We start from the raw sequence: 17,189 nt of genomic DNA on the forward strand, positions 1-17,189 counted from the left end.
AGAGAACATTTGGTCTTTTGGGATTGGCTAACTTCACTTAGCATCACATTCTCCAACTTCATCCATTTACCTGCAAATGCCATGATTTTATTCTCTTTTATTGCTGAGTAATACTCCATTGTGTATATACACCACATTTTCTTTATCCATTCATCTACTGAAGGTGTAGCCAGAGTTTTTGACCTGGCAGATCAGTCAGTGGAAGGTGTTTTGCTGGGAAGGACAGATGTTCAGGTGTATGGAACCTGGCAGGCTGCCCCTCATTCCCACAGGCTTTATGTGGGTCAAATGACTGAATGATGGAGCTTGAAGCATCACAAAGCTCTGGAAAGAGGACATGTGGGACTTCAATTGTGTGTGTGTGTGTGTGTATGTGTGTGTGTGTGTGTGTGTGTGTGTGAGAGAGAGAGAGAGAGAGAGAGAGAGAGAGAGAGAAAGAGAGAGAGAGAGAGAGATTAAAAACCTGACAGAGACAGGAAGACATGAGAAATGACCATATAGATGTTGTCAGAGGAGAACTGGTCTTTGGGACCAGAGTTTAGAATTTTATGCCATATTTTTATACCTTGAAGCTTGTCCAGAACATGGCACTTAGAAAAAGCTAAAAAGAGGGATCATTGAAATAAATATTAGGACTATATAACTATCCTGAGTGGGAAGCACAATTCACATGGATGCAGAGCAAGGTGTCAGAGAGGATTTAGCTGAATTGATTCATTATTTTGGTTCTTTGTCATTTCTATGTTGTGGCTGAGATTTCCTATCTGTTCACTTATTACAAACATAATTTCTTTTATAGCCTTGAGTGAAGCTATGATATCTGCTTTGGAATCCTTATCTGTGGATTCTAAGGTCTGGTTTATCTTGAGATAAGTCTTCATTGATGGCCTTTTCTCTTGAGTTTGGGTCACATTTCCTATTTTTAAAAATCTGTCTAGTAATTTTAGATTATGTCCTGAAAGTTGAGGATGAGTGAGACTTGAAGAGATTCTGGATTCTCAGAACATAGTGATTTTTTTTTTTTTTTTTTTAAATCTAGCTGTTAACTTGAACCAAGTCAAACTCCAAATTCAGTCTCCTTTGGGTGGGACAACATCTGAAATCTTTGTCCAGGTCATTTGACCGTAGTTGAACTGCTTGGAGTCTGCCCTACACATTTACCATTGAGGGAGATTTGGGCACAGTGTTCCCTCAACATATGGGGATACTATTCTGTGACTCTGTCTTTTCAGAGATATCTCTCTTCACTCTCCAGCTTGTGATTACTTGATTTCTATGCTTTAATTGCTCAAATGGTGAAAGAGATGTTTTCTATCCAAGCTTAGCCACTATGTACAGCATCCACTGGGGCCTTCCGTCAGGTAAAGAGTTACAAACCTGCAAAAGTTACTTGGTGCCATTTTTTTCTTTTTAATGTTGACTTCCTTCCAGTTTGTGCCACTTGTGGTCAAACAAATCTGGTGAATTCCAATAAACTTATTTATTTTTGGCGGGGGAGGGCGTGTCTAGAGTTCATAGTAACCATATACAGGAAGGTTGGCCCAGCATGACTAAAGCAGAACCTCTCTGATCAGGAGGTTTGTTCATTCAGGGATCCTGGGAGCCAGCTTCCTTTACTGCCCAGCATGTGGTAGATGGCAATAAATACTTACCTCTTGACTAAATGAATGAGGCTTTAAATTTACAATGGAAATGCATGAGCAGAGAAAATTGCCAGAAGAAAACCCCCTAACTAATATTCATTGGCCACCCGATTGAAACAGAGAGGGTGTTCAGTGATTTGCTGGTGAAGATCAGAAGGTTGGGAGAAGTCAGAATCCCAGATAGCTGAGCGACCTGAGATTGTAACATGAGGAGATAAATTCAATTCCCATAATAACACCACTTTTGTGGGATGGGGCTTCTGGTTCATGGAGACTTTATCCTGTTAGAAGGAAAGAAGGGAAGCAGAGGTATGCTTAGCATTCTGTATACCCAAGAGGAGGGAATCAAAGTGAAAGAACTTTGGCTGGAGATCAAAGGGGAGGGACAGAAGTAGTACTGTACCTGCAGTCACCTACAGAGCGCTTCTCTGCATGGTGACCTGCAAGGTCACAGATCCAGCATACATACTTCAAAACCTGCATATTGGATGAAAAATTTATTGACCAAACTGTAGAGCATCTGGAAACTTCCCGATCTAGACAATAACAGTTTCATCTCCCAGAGAGGAGAGGAGGGAGGGCAGGAGCAGTTATGAATCTGGCTCGGGAGCTGGGGGTGAAGTGAAAGTGCGGAAGTTCTCCTCAGAAAGGAGAGGCTGGCCGTGGGGGCGGGGCCCGCAGGGATTTGGAAGGCGCATTTAATGGAATTTAGAATGAGATACATATATCTCCAGCTCAAGCCTCCAAAAGCAAGGACAGCTCCAACAGTAAGAGAAGTTATGATTTTAATCAGTTTTTCTTACTCTGCATAGATTTCATTTATTTTCCTTCAAGGACTCTTTCTTGTTACCAGTCAGGCTACTGTGGCCCATTTTCCCTGACTTTTTAAAAATTGTGTTTTCAAGCAGGAGAGGTATTACTTATGCTTAGTGGATGGCCTGGGCACTGACGCATCAGACAGATCCTGGGCTACTCCGACTGCAAATAGCTGGAACACTGTCCCTACTTACTAGTGCCTTGGCCTCTCTGAGGCTCAGTCTTCTCTTTGAAATGGGGATAATACCTACATTTTTAGAGTTGGTGAAAAGATTCCAGGCAATGTCACATGCACAGCGCTAGATAGGTGGAAGGGACATTGTGCATAAAGCTTTCCTTCTTATCGAAAATTCTCTTGTCTCTGGGTTCATTTCATGCACATAGTTTTAAACAATGCTCACCTACAGTTTCATTAGCATACATTTTGCTGTACACTGGTTTCAGCAAGTATTTTTTCTATTACAAATTGGTCCATCTGGTTTCTTAGCCAAAATGCCTCTTCTCTTTCTGATTGTTAATACTGTGGATTTTCTAAAATCTTGCATTTCTCATGGAAGGTCTTTAAAAAACCCTTATGGTTCTTTAGAATTTTTCCCTAGTTATTTCTTCTCCTTCTGCTGTAGTGTACGAAGGCTTCGGAGTTAGACCTGGGTTCGAATCACACATCTGTACTTACTGGCTGTAGTTAATTGGAATCGATTTCTGCTTCGCTGTCTCCCTTCTCCGTCTCATTCTTTCTTCCTCCAGGTAGGACTTTCTCCTTCAAATCAAACTTGCTGCTTGCTGTTGCCCATGCTTCCTTAGAATTATCCTCTAAACCTCAGTGAATAATCTCTATGAAAAGTTTTAAAACTCCCACCTCAACTACTTCCTAACTGGCGAAGAATGCCCCTGGCTGGTGGAAGGAGAGCCTGGCACCGTGTTGCATGCGTGTAAGTGACTCGGGAGGTTGAGGCAGGAAGATGGCAAGTTCAAAGCCAGCCTCATCAACTTAGTGAGACCCTGTCTTAAAATAAAAAGTAAAAGGGCTGGGGATGTGGCTCAGTGGTTAGCATCCCTGGATTCAATCCCTGGTACCAAAAAAAAAAAAAAAGGGGGGGGTGGTGGTGGTGGTGGTGGTGGTGAGGAGATGGCTTGCTAGGGATATTTGTGAGATTCCTGGAGTGGAGAGAGATCTGATTAGGGATCAGACCAGAGGCCCCTTCCTCTTTTATGTTGGTTGTGATGTGGAGCCCAAGATGCTTGGAATTGACAAGACAGTAATCTCTGGATCTAGGTGGCCAGGAGTGGGTCAGCTGGTGGCAGCACTCTGTCCCTCTCCCCTTCATAAGTGGACTTCATCCAGTTCCCGCCGGCATGGCATCTCCCTCTACTCCAGGGAGGGTGTGGGAGACACGGCAGGCAGCTACAGGGGCTGCCATCCTTTCTTGAGTTGGCTCAGCATATAGCTTCCTAGGAGCTAGGTCCAGTCCCTTTTGCAGGATGAGCACCAGCTGTTCATTCACCCCCCAACCCCCCAGGCAGGTGAGCCTCAGGTGTTCTTGACTGAGGCCACAGCGATTTTGTGGTGTTGTCTGGATGAAATCCTGGGATTTGAGGGGTCTTGCCACTCGGTTTGATAACATTCCAGGTGCTTATGTTTAAGACTAGAGTGTTCTAACCCCTGGGGTGAAGGCCAGTACTGAAAGCCAGGTTGAGGGGAACATGCTGCAACGTGCTCACCCCTGCTTCCCACGTCTGTAGCCCTGGCAGACACTGTTAGCCCTCACGGCATTCTCTCCTGTTACACACATGGCTTCCTGATTCCTCTCCTCCCAGTGCTCCAAGCAGCCACCACCAACTTAAGAGTTGACACAGAGAAGAAAGTTTAGTCAAGGACGTCAGCTGAGAGAGCTCGGCAGAGGAGACCGAGGCCACTCCAGGCCTAGCCAACGTGAACAGCCACCCCTGTTTACTCACCTTGTAACCCAGGAGGATGTCCTGTGGTCACAGGTGGCCTCCTTTGGAAAATAACCCCATTCCCTGGGTCTGGAGAAACCACCCTTGCAACCCGACTCCCATTTCCCTGTGCTTAGCTCTTACATAAGCTTCTTTGGTTTGGTTTAGCACCGGCATCCTCTCGGCCTTGTGTGTGCCCTTAGTCCTTAGCACCTACGTTCTTGGCCCCTGAAGCCTTCTCCACACTGGTATTCTTAGCCCACCTCTCTGGGTTGGGTTGGTGGGGGATGCAGCATGGAGGACTGGTGTGGTCCTGGTGTGGGCTGTGGTTGTCTTTGAAGTTTTCCTGGAAATGAGCCTGAGAAGGCTGCTTCACCTTCACAGGCAGAACCAATCCAAAATGTCAATCAGCGTCTACTTGGGTCCCTCTAGGTTGTCTTGACTGTTGGTCACCAAATGCCATCTTGCAGACATGCGTGATAGATGCTCACTCCCCATATGATCATCTCTCTCCAGGCCAGAACTGGGGCTCCCTGACGCAGTCCTGTCTACTACCTGACCTGGATCTTCTCTCTCAGCAAACTCACGAGTAGCCCGGCCAGGCTCTGTGAACTGTTAGCTTTGTTAGATGGTTTCTCCTCATGCCCAGCTGCTCCTGCTTCTTCATGCTGCCTGTATGTGACCCTGACTCTTCCTCTGCTCCCAATGTGACCCAGGCAGTTCAGACAGAGGGCCTTATTATCTAATCGCTGGTTCTTTTCCTGAGACAGCTCAGGGGTATTAGTTGCTCGATCACTCTTTGTTCCCTTTGGACTCTTGACTTTTGAATCCTGCCTCCCCTCTCCTACCATAAACACAAAGTCCTGAAAATGGGCTTCAGTGGGCAGTGTCAAGCCAGGGCCAACCCCGGGCTGCCATTCAGAGACCTGAATGAATGAAGCACAGCTGGATAAGCAGAGTTAAGGAGCTGGTCCTCGGGGACCTGAGTCCCACAACTGACGCCACACTAGGAGGCCTGCGTAGGGTGATAGAAGGTTCGCCCCAGCAGGAATAGGGCAGTCAGTGAGAATAGGGTCCGGGGGACAAGGATAGTTTCGAATTCAGATATTGGGAGCACCAAGGGCCCCAGAAGTCTCTTTGCTCATGAGTAAAGCATCATTATGCTGAAAAAATGATTCTGTTATTCAAAGACATGTGTTGTGGGAGGGCGGGGGTGTGTGTCCTTTAGGAGAGAAAGCGGGTCCCAAGTGAGATCAGAGGAGGAGGAGGGCTGGGCTGTTTGTTTTGTTTTCCTTTTCCCCTCGTGCTCAATGGTGCAGGAAACACGAGGAGAAAAGCACTCCCGGCCTTCCCCCAGACAGCTGCCAAGATTGTGCAGGGAAGAATAGCTGAAGAACCAGGAACAAAATCTTAGCATTTTCTTTTAACGGTGTGAACTTTGAAATGCTTTCTGACTCATGTTTGAAAGTCTCTTCAATTTGAATTCACCTTCCTTCACGTTGTTTTTCTCAAAGCAGTTGGCTCCAGTCTAGAGATGTGTCAGTCAGCGACTCTCCTGGAATTAAGGAGGAACAGGGGGCTGGTGATATAGTTCAGTGGCGCAGCACTTCCCGGCATGCACAAGGCCCTGGGTTCGATCCCCCTGTGTAGTCCTCGGTGGGCAGGGCTGCTGTGGGAACCTGGCTTTGATCTTTCCATCCTTGCTCAAGGATAGCCCTCTACTTGGGCCTGAAAGGCCAGAAATGGTCATTGCAGAAGGGAGGGGAGGGATCTGGTAATGTGCCCCAGCAAGAGGTCACTCAATTTGCTATAGGCCACAGTTCCTCCTGGGGTCCCTATGCCGGCTACCCTGAAAGTGTCATTGTTCTCAGTTAGGGTGACTTGGGGACATAAGTAAAGGAAAAAAACCAATTCAACTGGCTTAAATAATATAGGAGGTTTTGTTGGTTTGGATAGCCAAAGTGCTGAGGCTCCTTAAAGATCCTGTTTCTCAACTGTCACTCCCAAGTGTTGGTGACATCCAAGATTGGCTTCCAGCAGCAACTGAGCTTCATACTTCCAGGTCACATAGAGTGGGAAGGGAGAACATCTGATTGGGGCAACTCAAGATGGGTGCCTGCACCTCAGCCAATCATGGTGGCTGGGCTCTGCCCATTGGTAATAATAAGTTCTGGCCAATCAGGGCCTAGTATGGAAGGATAATGGAAAAATTGCACAGATTCCCACCCAAAGCCGTGCCCTCGTTGTTTCCCCAGAGGCCTCCACATTCCTCAGACAACACTCTGTAATACCTTTTTTTCATAATTTTTTTTTGTAGTTGTAGATGGACGGCATGCCTTTATTTTATTTGTTTCATTTTTATGTGGTGAAGGATCAAACCCAGGGCTTCACATGTGCTAGGCGAGTGCTCTGCCACTGAGCTACAGCCCCAGCCCTGCAATAGCTTTTTATTTGGGGGTAATGATGAAGCCCACCCCCTGGTTCTACCTCCCCACCAAGTCCTGGTACACTTCCTTGCCTTCCCTAACAAGGGCAGCTGGGTGCAGTGGCACAGGCCTATGATCCCAGAGACTTAGGAGGCTGAGGCAGGAGGATTGTATGTTCCAGATTGGTCTCAGCAACTTAGAGAGACTATCTCAAAATAAAAAGTAAAAAGAACTGGAGATGTGGTTCAGTGGTGAAGCACCCCTGGGTTCCAACCCCAGTGCAGGGTGGGTGGGGAAGGGCCAGCCATCTGGAGCTGAGCCTCCGTATCTCTAGAGGTACACTGACTGTTTCTCTCTCTGGTGACAGCAAGGGTCAGTTTTTGCAGGAAGAGGAATCAAGTTCAGCCTTTGTTAGACAACTGGCTACATCAAGGCTTTGGGGCAAGAGGTGCAGACACCTCCATAGTCCGTTCCTACTTCTCCAAGGGTCAAGTGCCTTGGCCTCAAACTTCCTGTTGGCCACAATCAAGCTATTTTGGTTCATTGCCCAGATGCTGGAAAAATTAGATACCCCACCCAATTTCCCCTGTCCTCTGATTTCTCTTCTCATATCTCACACACTTCCTGGATGACCTCGCCTGACCTGGCCTCTGCAAGCCCCTCCCAACTTGCCAGTCCAGTCCCTCGGTGGACTTAGGGTTCTGCATGTCCATTTCTGCAGGATGGTGTCTGGATATTCCCACAACACTCTGGGTTTCAAATGTCTGCATACAGCTGGTTTTCCTCCAAACGTGGCCTTCCTTGGGGATCTCTGTGGAGTGTTTATATTAGTCTCCCAGATCTGGGCAGCTTGGACTATGTTTTCATTGCCATCTGGGGCCGTCTCTGGACGTGGGGACTGGTGAGCCCAGGCTTTACAAGAAGGCCCCTCCACATCCCACTGGAGCCACAGATTCTGTGGCTGCCCCAGCACCCAGGCCAGTGCCCTGTCTCGGGGGCCGCCCAGCTGCTGCAAGCAGTACCAGGCAATTCTTTAATTAGACCAAGCAGGGTTTTCTCAGACAGGGGTGGGAGGAGGTGTGTGGGTCTATTGGGGGAAACTAGGTCACCTGAAAACCAGCAGTCAAGAGGGACCTGTCCTGGAGCCCCAGCTCCAGGGAACCCAGAGGGGCAAGATGGGAGGGGCTGGTGGAGAGAGCAAAGTTAGAGAAAAATATGCTCTGGCCCCTTTTACTGGCCCTTGGGAGACATTGTCCTCACCTTTCTCCAGGGGGCTGGGCGACTGCCCTTATTTCCTTTGCCTAGAGCAGGGAGGGCCTCCTGTCTGCCTGGGGCCCCTGAGGGAGCACTCTGCTGGGACCAGGCCCCCAGGCTGAGTGGCTGCTCATTCTCTGTATCCTTGGAGCATGTCACCTGCTCCCTGGTGTCCCTGTTTTGTCATTCATCAGTCAGACAGAGGCTGTGTCTGTCCTTTACCCTACTGCATCCTCAGCCCTAGCACACTCCAGGCATGTGGTAGATGCCTGATAAATATTTGTCAAGTGACTATTGAGTTTGTGTGAGTGCTTCTCTTATAAGATTGCTGTCATGAGACTCCATGGCGAGGCGGGTTTCCCAAATGTCAGTCACTCATAGTTTTTGCCAACACTTAAATACCATCATTATTTAATTTTTCTTTACTACTAGCTTGCTAGGTTTAGACTGAAATAGATTTATTTAAAAAGGAAATTTTATATCACTGCCATAAATAAACAGTGACTGGGCAGACAAATCCACAGACGACAAAACAATGTGATTTCATTTTATCCTGCAAACTGTGGCTGGCCTGGGGCTAGGAGCCTGAGGCCACTTTTTTCTTTGTTTACTAGGGAGACTGGCATGGTTATAAAGATGTGAAGGACTGATTAGCACAAGACTGACACCTTCTGCTTCAGAAAATCTGGAAGATGAAAAAAGAATCGATGCTGGGATGTAATCCCATTTGCCTTGGGAGGCTGAGGCAGAAGGATCAATGGTTCAAGGCCAGCCTTGAACAATTTAGCAAGACTCTGTTTCAAAATTTAAAAAAAAATTATTATAATGTGGCTGAAGAGGTAGCTCAGTGGTAAAGTGACTGACATTTGGGAAACCCGCTTCGCCATGGAGTCTCATGACAGCAATCTTATAAGAGAAGCACTCACACAAACTCAGTAGTCACTTGACAGATATTTATCAGGCACCTACAACATCTCCTGGGTTCAGTCCCCATTACTGCAAAAACAACAACAACAACAACAACAACAACAACAAAGCCTAAACCAACCAACCAACCAAACAAAAACCCACAGCTTTCTGGGAGGTCCACATTATACTGATTCTCATTCCCATGCTTTTGATAATTTTCTTGGGGTAGATTCTTTTTGTACTCTTAGGGAAGCACTTGTCTGAGATGATGGCTGGGGAAAGTCTTTGAAAGGGGTCAAGTGCTTTAGCGGTGTGAATGAATAGTACGATTTTTCTTATCTTTACGCTTGGCATGTTTTTGAGGACCTCCTACCTCATTGGTGATCAGTAATCATGATGAAGAAAGGAATAGCTGTATAGAATTTCAAGGCTGAAAGAAATCTTAGAGAATACTTAGGTCTGCCTGATACCAGTGGGAATGAATCCTTTTGTGGGTGTTGGAGAAGTTGCTGCCTCCTGAGAAAGCTGCTGTGTTGAACCATGAGCACCTAGGGGAAGGGCTCGTTGGACAGCTCTGGAGGCCAGTGTCTGTTCTTGGGGTGTACATGACTGCTTCCCTGTCTCCTCGTCCTGTTCTGTGCTGGGGAGACTCACAGGCTGCCTTTCCTCTCTGGGGCAGATTGGAGCTCTGGCTATTTGGAGTCCATCATTCTGCCTAAGACAGGATTTGCAGACTCAGAGGACTGTAGGAGCTACTAATTGATGACAAGTAATACACAAGGTCAGTGGGAGAACTGGGGAGCCTGGGGACTTTGGTGAATCAGAGGGTGTGTGCTCTAAAGGGAGCAGCCCTCTCTGCACCAGTTGGTGGTTGCCAAGTGAGCCCTGCATGACCAGGTATTGAAATGTTTCTAAGAAATGCTGAAACCCCACTGTTGGGTATAAAATCTCCATGCTTTCAATGTTTGCAATGAGTTAAGAGATTGCAGAACATGGTGTGGACTAAAACCAAGCCAACCAACAAGTGTGATGGATGTGAACCACGGGGTGTTTTTTGTTAAGTCTGGCTCACAGCCACAAATGGCTCTTTCATTTCCTAGTTGTGTGATGTTGGGTAAATTAATTAATCTCTCTGTGTTTTATCTGGAAAACGGGCATGATAATAACACCAACTTCATTAGGTTGTTGGGAAGACTAAGTGGATTCATTGATAGATTGGGGCAGAATAAGTCAGTGGCCCTTCAGTTCCAGTGGGGTCTGACCATTATAATAATACCATGTAGTGGTGAATTGAACACTTGAATTTCATCTAAAAAAGTAGACAAAATATGAATCTGAATGGCTAAAATACAAGCCAGTGACCACATTGCACACTGACTGTGGAACTAGATTTCTTAGACATTGCTGGAGGGAACAAATTCCTCTGAAGAGGAGTTTGGCTGTTTCTTTTTAAATTCAGTTTGCAATTACCAGAGGACCCAACAGCTGTGCCCCGGGGAAATGAAAATTTGTTCACTCAAAACCCTGTGCATGAATGTAAGAGCCCCAAACTGGAAACAACCCAGATGTTCTTCAAGGGATGAATGGTTAAACAAATTAGGGTATATCCATCCCTAAAATGGAATCCGACTCAGCAACCAAAGAAAGTGAACTATGAATACATGCAACAACTTGAATGAATCTCAAACAAGCAGTGCTGAGTGTAAGAAGCAGACCCCTAAAGGCTACCTGCTGTTTCTATTTATGTAATATATTTTGAAAAGACAAAATTATAGAGATGGACAACAGATTAGTGATTGCCACAAGCAGGGACAGGAGTAGGTTGGGTGCTTAGAAAAGGAGATGGGGGATCCACAGAGACATCCTTGTAACCCTGGAGCTGTTTGTTCCCTAAGGGGACAAACACACGTTCAAACAAGTACGGGTAAGGGGCTGGGGTTGGGGCTGGGGTAGAGCACTCACTTAGCACGTTTGAGGCGCTGGGTTCCATCCTCAACACCACATCAAAGTAAATAAATAAAATAAAGGTAGTGTGTCCAACAACAACTAAAAAACATTTTAGCAAAAGTATGGGTAAGCTGAGGAAATCTGAATGAGATGTCAGGTTCCTGGCTGTGACACTGCATGGTAGTTTTTGAGATAAACTGAGTCAAGCATACTGGGATCTCTCTGTGTTATTTGTTACAACTGCATGTGAAGCTATGATGATTGCAAATAAAAAGTTTATTTAATTAATTTAAGAAGGACTGCAAGGTGTTCAAAACAAAAATCAAAAGGAAACCAAGCCAAAGGCAACCAGAGCTGGCTGGCTGGTTCCTGCTGAGCTTGCCATTGGCTTATTTATACTTGAGGTCACATCCACTCCGACCCCTCAAACCTTTGCCCTGTGAGCCTTGCCAAGCTACCCTGTCCCGTCTGCTGGTATGAGTCTTAGGACTGGAAGAGACCCAAAGAACCATCTCACCCACTGCGAGCTCCTGAGGTCCAGACCAAAGCTGAACTCTGGTGTTTAGCCTTCTGAGGAAGGACCCTGGGCTGTCCCTGTCCTCTCTGAGATAGAGGCACCTCCACATTGCACAGATGGAGACCTGTGCCCATCTCTGCCTGTTGCCCAGCAGCCGCTGCCAGCCTGGCCTGCTGTGCTCACGTCTCCCGCCCTTCCTCCTGCAAGCTCTTTTCTCTTTGCTACTAGGTCTATAAGATTTGGGGGCAGCTCTTTTTATTTCTTGAACACCTGATCATTCTGGGAGGTGACAGAACATTTGGCAGGTGGGAAAGCAGGCTTAGAGAGGTGCAGGTGATTGTCCTCAGACCCCTTTTCTCTGTGTCTGAGAATCCGGACAGTCTGTGCTGCCATGCAGAACAGCTGGATCCAGACTCTGAGGTTTTGCTGACCTTCTATTGTTTGGGACTCATGAGAGCAAGAGGTGTGCTTTTTTTTCTTTTTCTTTTTCTCCTTCTTCCTTTTTAAAGTTATTTAAAAAGGGAAACTTCAAGTAGGATTTTCTAGGTCCCAATAGTTCACAGTTTATCAAACTTTTTGATCTTAGGGCCACTTGATTTCCTTAAATTGAGGATCCTGAAGAATTTTTATCTATGGACCATATCCATCAATATTGATCCTAGTATAAATGAATACTGAGATTAAAAAATAGCATCAAGTCCTTTAAAATAATAAGTCTGTCATATGTTATAACAATATGACAACCTACAACATATTTTATTAGACTGTTCTAAAAATATAACAATATGTAACATTTTGATGAAAAACTAACTATTTTCCAAAACAAAAAAGTTACTGAGGAAAGTGGCATTGTTTAAAAACTTTTGTCTCTATGTTGGGCTTCATAGCTGGATTCTTATACCTTTTTTCCCCCTTTTTTAGAGCATTATAGTTATACATAATAGTTGGGTTCATTTTGATAAAATCATACATGCATAGAATTTGTTTTTCTTTACTTCAGTCCCTGGTGGCCTCCCCGTTCCCTCCTCTCCTCCCACCCACTCTTCTCCTTCCTCTGCTCTGCTCTGAGCTTCCTTTCACTCATTTATTTGCTTTTGATTGATGCTTTATACATGTATGTAACAGTGGAATTAACTGTGGTATATTTATACGTGCACATCACACGATTTTGTTAAATCCATTCTGCACTTCCTCCCCTTTCCTGTCCTTCTTCTCTCCCTTAAAATCTCCTCCTATTCTACTATATCATATCGTTGTGATATCCTCGCCCCCTCTCCTCTCCCCTTATTTTGCTGTAGCTTCCACATAGTAGAGAAAACATCCCGCCCTTTATTTTCTGAGTCTGGCTTATTTCATTTAGCTTGGTGTTCCCTAGTTCCATGCATTTACTGGCAAATGCCATCATTTCATTGTTCTCTATGACTGAGTAAAACTTCATTTTATATACATGTAAAGTGCACACACACACACACACACATACACGCCCCACATTTTCTTGATCCACTTATCTGTTGATGGACACCTGGGCTGGTTCCATAATTTGGCTACTGTGAATTGTGCTGCTATAAATGTTGACGTGGCTGTATTGCTAGAGTAGGCTGATCTGAGTTCTTTTGGATAAATACCAAGGAGTGGGATAGCTGGGTCATATTGTGGTTCCATTTCTAGTTTTTTGAAAAATCTCCATACTGTTTCCCAGGGGAGGAAATTTGCGGTTCTTCTAGCAATGTCTCATGTAATCTATATCCACATTTAATCTGTTGTCACGTCATCTGTCATGTGGCTTTAGGAACCTCTGTATGTTTGTGAGATAATGAGAGTGGAGAAGGTTAATAATAACAGCTTAATCTAATTACTCAAATAGTTTTGACATTCTGAACGGTTTGAAAGGGTCTCAGGATGTTCCCATAGTGTTCCCAGGCCATATTTTGAGAACCACCTCAATAGTATGTTATATCCTCTGGTTTCCTTCTGGTCCTGCCTGTCCTATCTCCATAACAATTTGCATCCCACAATGAGCAAAACAAAAGAGCCTTGTGCAGAAGTATTAGATATTCCTATTTCTAGGGACTTGGCTCCTATGTGGGTGCTTGCATAGTCTCCAGATTTTCTGGGTTCTGCAGCCCCCATTATGTTCTGAGCCCGTGGACACCCCTCTGTTTCCAAAACCCACATACCTGAATCCTTAAAGTACAATGACTTTAAGAAAACTGGAAATTCATGGTTTTTATTAGATGGTTGTGACTGAAGAGGAGAACAACCACCACTATCCAATAGAACTTTCTGGAATAATGGGAAAATGCTCTCTCTGTGATATCTGGCATGATAGCCAATGGAAGCATGTGGCTATTGCTCACTTAAAATGTGACTAGTGCAACTGAGGAACTGAATTATTTTATTTCATTGATTTACATTTGGGCAGCACAGTGACTCTAGCTGCAATACTGTCAGACCACTCTATGGATTTGCATTTTTGTCCCAGGAGCCATGGAAAGAACATGTCAAAAGGGTTTGAATGTGGGGCGGTAGGGTGTCATTTAATAATCAGATCTTAGTTTTGGAGTCTGATGAGCATGTCCCTGTCTCCCTGCCGCAGGTCCCACCATGAGGCCCCAGCCCCTCTGGAGCCCCCGTGCTCTGCCGGCCCTGGGCGCACCGCGCTAGCCCGCTGGGCACTTGGGTGGCGCGGTGGCCATGGCCAGCCACGTGGACCTGCTGACCGAGCTGCAGCTGCTGGAGAAGGTGCCCACGCTGGAGCGGCTGCGCGCCGCCCAGAAGCGCCGGGCTCAGCAGCTGAAGAAGTGGGCGCAGTACGAGCAGGACCTGCAGCACCGCAAGCGCAAGCATGAGCGGAAGCGCAGCGCGGGGGGCCGCCGCAAGAAGGTGTCCTTCGAGGCCAGCGTGGCGCTGCTGGAGGCCTCTCTGCGGAACGACGCCGAGGAAGGTAGGCCTGCCTCCGGAGCCTGCAGGGCCTGGGCCCCGGTTCCAGGGTCTGCGCCCCAGAGGTGGCCCGAGAGGAGGAGGTTCCAGAAGAACCTTTGACCTTATCTTAGACTTTCCCCGCCTTTCGGTTTCTTTCTTTTTTGAGCTGAGGGCTCCCTGCGTTGCCTCAGTTGGTCTTGAACTCCTGGGGTCAAGAGAGCCTCAGCCTCCAAGGCTGGAACTGCAGGGCGTCACTGCGCCTGTCTTAATTCTCAGTTCTCCTAACTTTCCACAAATATTTACTGACAACCTCTTTTTTGCACATTGCCATTCTAGGTACTGACTAAGTGGGGCCTGGTTTCCCCCTCCTGGAGCCCCACACCAGTAAGATCTGGAGATTCTTGAGCCTTCCTCTGTGCCGGCACCTGGCCTTCGTAGCTGCTCTGGTTTCTTAGCCCTCGCTGTGGACATAACTGGTGTAGGGGGTGGTTAAGCGCCTAGCCCAGCCCACATTGGACTCCGATGTGACACTGGCAGTGGACCAATCACTTCACTCCCTAGTCTTAGTTTCTATCTCTGTAAAATGAAGGTAATACCAGAATCCATCTTATGGGCTTGTTGTGAAGAGTAAATTAGGTAATACCTATGATATTCTTGAAATGGTCCCTTATGATATGTATATTTTAAATTTATTTGGGGGTGTACTGTGGATTGAATCCAGGGGGTGCTCTACACTGAGCTATATCCCCGGACTTTTTAATTTTCTTATTTTGAGACAGTTTCACCAAGTTGCTGAGGCTGGCCTTGAACTTGTGATCCCGATACCTCAGCCTCCCGAGTCGCTGGGATTACAGGTGTGCAACATTGCACGGGGCCACTTGTTACGTTTCATTTAATTATATTACTAGTATATATCCCATGGTCCAGATGTCATGATATTTGAGAGCCATGTGTAATAACACCCATTTTACAGATGGAGAAACTGAGACTCAAAGAGGTTAAGACCTTGATCAGTGGCAGTGCAGGATCAGAAGCCCCAGGATCCAACCTCTGGTCACTGCCCATGGCTTTGTAGGTTTGCTTCCCATTGTAAGGATTCGAGGGGGATCCGCTACTCAAGCCCTCTTCTCTGGGCATGTGCTGAGGGGGTCATGCCTGCTCATTGTGCAACCAAGGTTTGTGCACATGTCCTTTGATCCCCTCAGTAGCCTCGGGCCCATCCTTGAACACTAAGCCTTTCTGGCGTCCCTGGAGAGGCGTCCCTGGAGAGGTTTCCTGGGCCCCTCCACACACGCTCCAGACACACGGAGCAAAAGCAGTCAATTGAAGAGCTGAGAGGTGGTGGCATTTACAACTCACAGGGGGCTGGATTTCACAGGAGGCGCATCCCTCATCCCCAAAATCTAAAATCTGAAATGCTCCGAAATTTGAATTTCTGAGAGCCTGCCTGACTCTGCATGAGGAAAATTCCATACCTGACCTCATGTTGGGTTGTAGTCAAAACGCAGGTGCCCTAAAAATATTGAAGAAAATGAGCTTCAAGCTACATATATATTAAGTGTAAGTGAAACCCAGTGAATCCCTGAGATCCCTCATTGTGTATGTGCAAATATTGCACACTCTGAAAAAAACATTGAAAATCTGAAACCCTTCGGATCCCGTGTGTTTTGGATAAAGCTCATTCCACCTGTGTTTACTTTGTGCTTCAGGTCCTCGGGCTCTCCAAATTCACAGTTCCCCTTTCATCCCAGTATCAGGGGGTGTAGGAAGTGAGCAGCTGGAGGCAGCTGGGCTGAGCGCAGGGGGTGAGCCTCCTGAGAGGCATGAGTCTCAGGCTGGGGACATGGCCCTGGGGCTCCTTCCCATGTGTGGTTGCTGAGTGACGTGGCAGCCCCAGCCCACTCAGTGGGCTCGTCATGATGTCTAATTTTTGATGGGGGCGGTGGCTCATCAGTTCTCTCCCCACTCACCGTTGACTCCATTCTTCCTTGACAAAGCCCCATCTCCCTACCCCAGGGGCTTCTCGGAGGCCCTGGGAGCTGGGCTGTGTGGTTCCAGAGCAGCTGCCCAGAGGATGTACCTCCTGGCCCCCTGCCATGGCCTTACCCTTGGTGACTGTCATGTGCTCTGGATAGAAAAAACACTGGCCTTGGGGGTCAAGGTTCAGTCCGTGCTTCCCCCACAGCCCTGCCTGTGGCCTGGAGCAGCTCATTTCTCCTCCCTGGGCCCAATTCATTAAATGTATAACATGGAGTCCTAAATGACTGCTTGCGAGAGGGTGCGTCAGGAGTCAGGCAGCTTTGGAAAAATTACCCTGAGCCCCGTATCAGAATAGTGGTGATGGTAACATGCTTTTTCTATGAATTTTTAAAAAGCAAACTTAAATGGTTTCAAGAACCCAAATAGATACAAACACATTCTTCTTGTAAAAATCCAACAACCGCTGGGCTTGCTGAAGCACGCCTGTGATCCCAGCGACTCAGAGGCTGAGGCAGGAGAATCCCAAGTTCAAAGCAGTCTCTGCAACTTAGTGAGGCCCCAAGCAATGGAGAGAGACCCAGTCTCAAAATTAAAAAAAGGGAGAAGGACTGGGGATGTGTCTTGGTGGTTAAGCGTACCCGGGTTCAATCACTGGTACCAAAAAAAAAAAAAAAATCCAATAACAGAAATGTACAGGGTCACAAATCGCCCCCTCCTTCCCACCTCCCCTCCTCCATGCCTCCCTTCTTCCTTCCCTCTTCTCTGATCATTGCTTGATAGTTTGATGTGTTTCCTTCCAGGCCTTTAAAAAATTCTTTTACCTATGTATTTGTGGAC

General features: G+C 46.7%; 1 protein-coding gene across 4 annotated transcripts in view; it reads left to right on the forward strand.

Moving 5' to 3' along the window:
* Ppp1r16b (protein phosphatase 1 regulatory subunit 16B) overlaps positions 1 to 17,189 on the forward strand; it is a 101,530-nt gene that overhangs the window by 13,876 nt on the left and 70,465 nt on the right. For all 4 annotated transcript variants that reach the window (XM_076851847.1, XM_076851846.1, XM_076851849.1 and 1 more), the window contains one exon: positions 14,047 to 14,394. In XM_076851847.1, coding sequence (XP_076707962.1) covers positions 14,145 to 14,394 — 250 coding nt within the window. In that variant the 5' untranslated portion in view covers positions 14,047 to 14,144. The remainder of the gene's footprint in view (positions 1 to 14,046; positions 14,395 to 17,189) is intronic.

This window comes from Callospermophilus lateralis, chromosome 3 (assembly GCF_048772815.1).
Source record: "Callospermophilus lateralis isolate mCalLat2 chromosome 3, mCalLat2.hap1, whole genome shotgun sequence".
NCBI lineage: Eukaryota > Metazoa > Chordata > Mammalia > Rodentia > Sciuridae > Callospermophilus > Callospermophilus lateralis.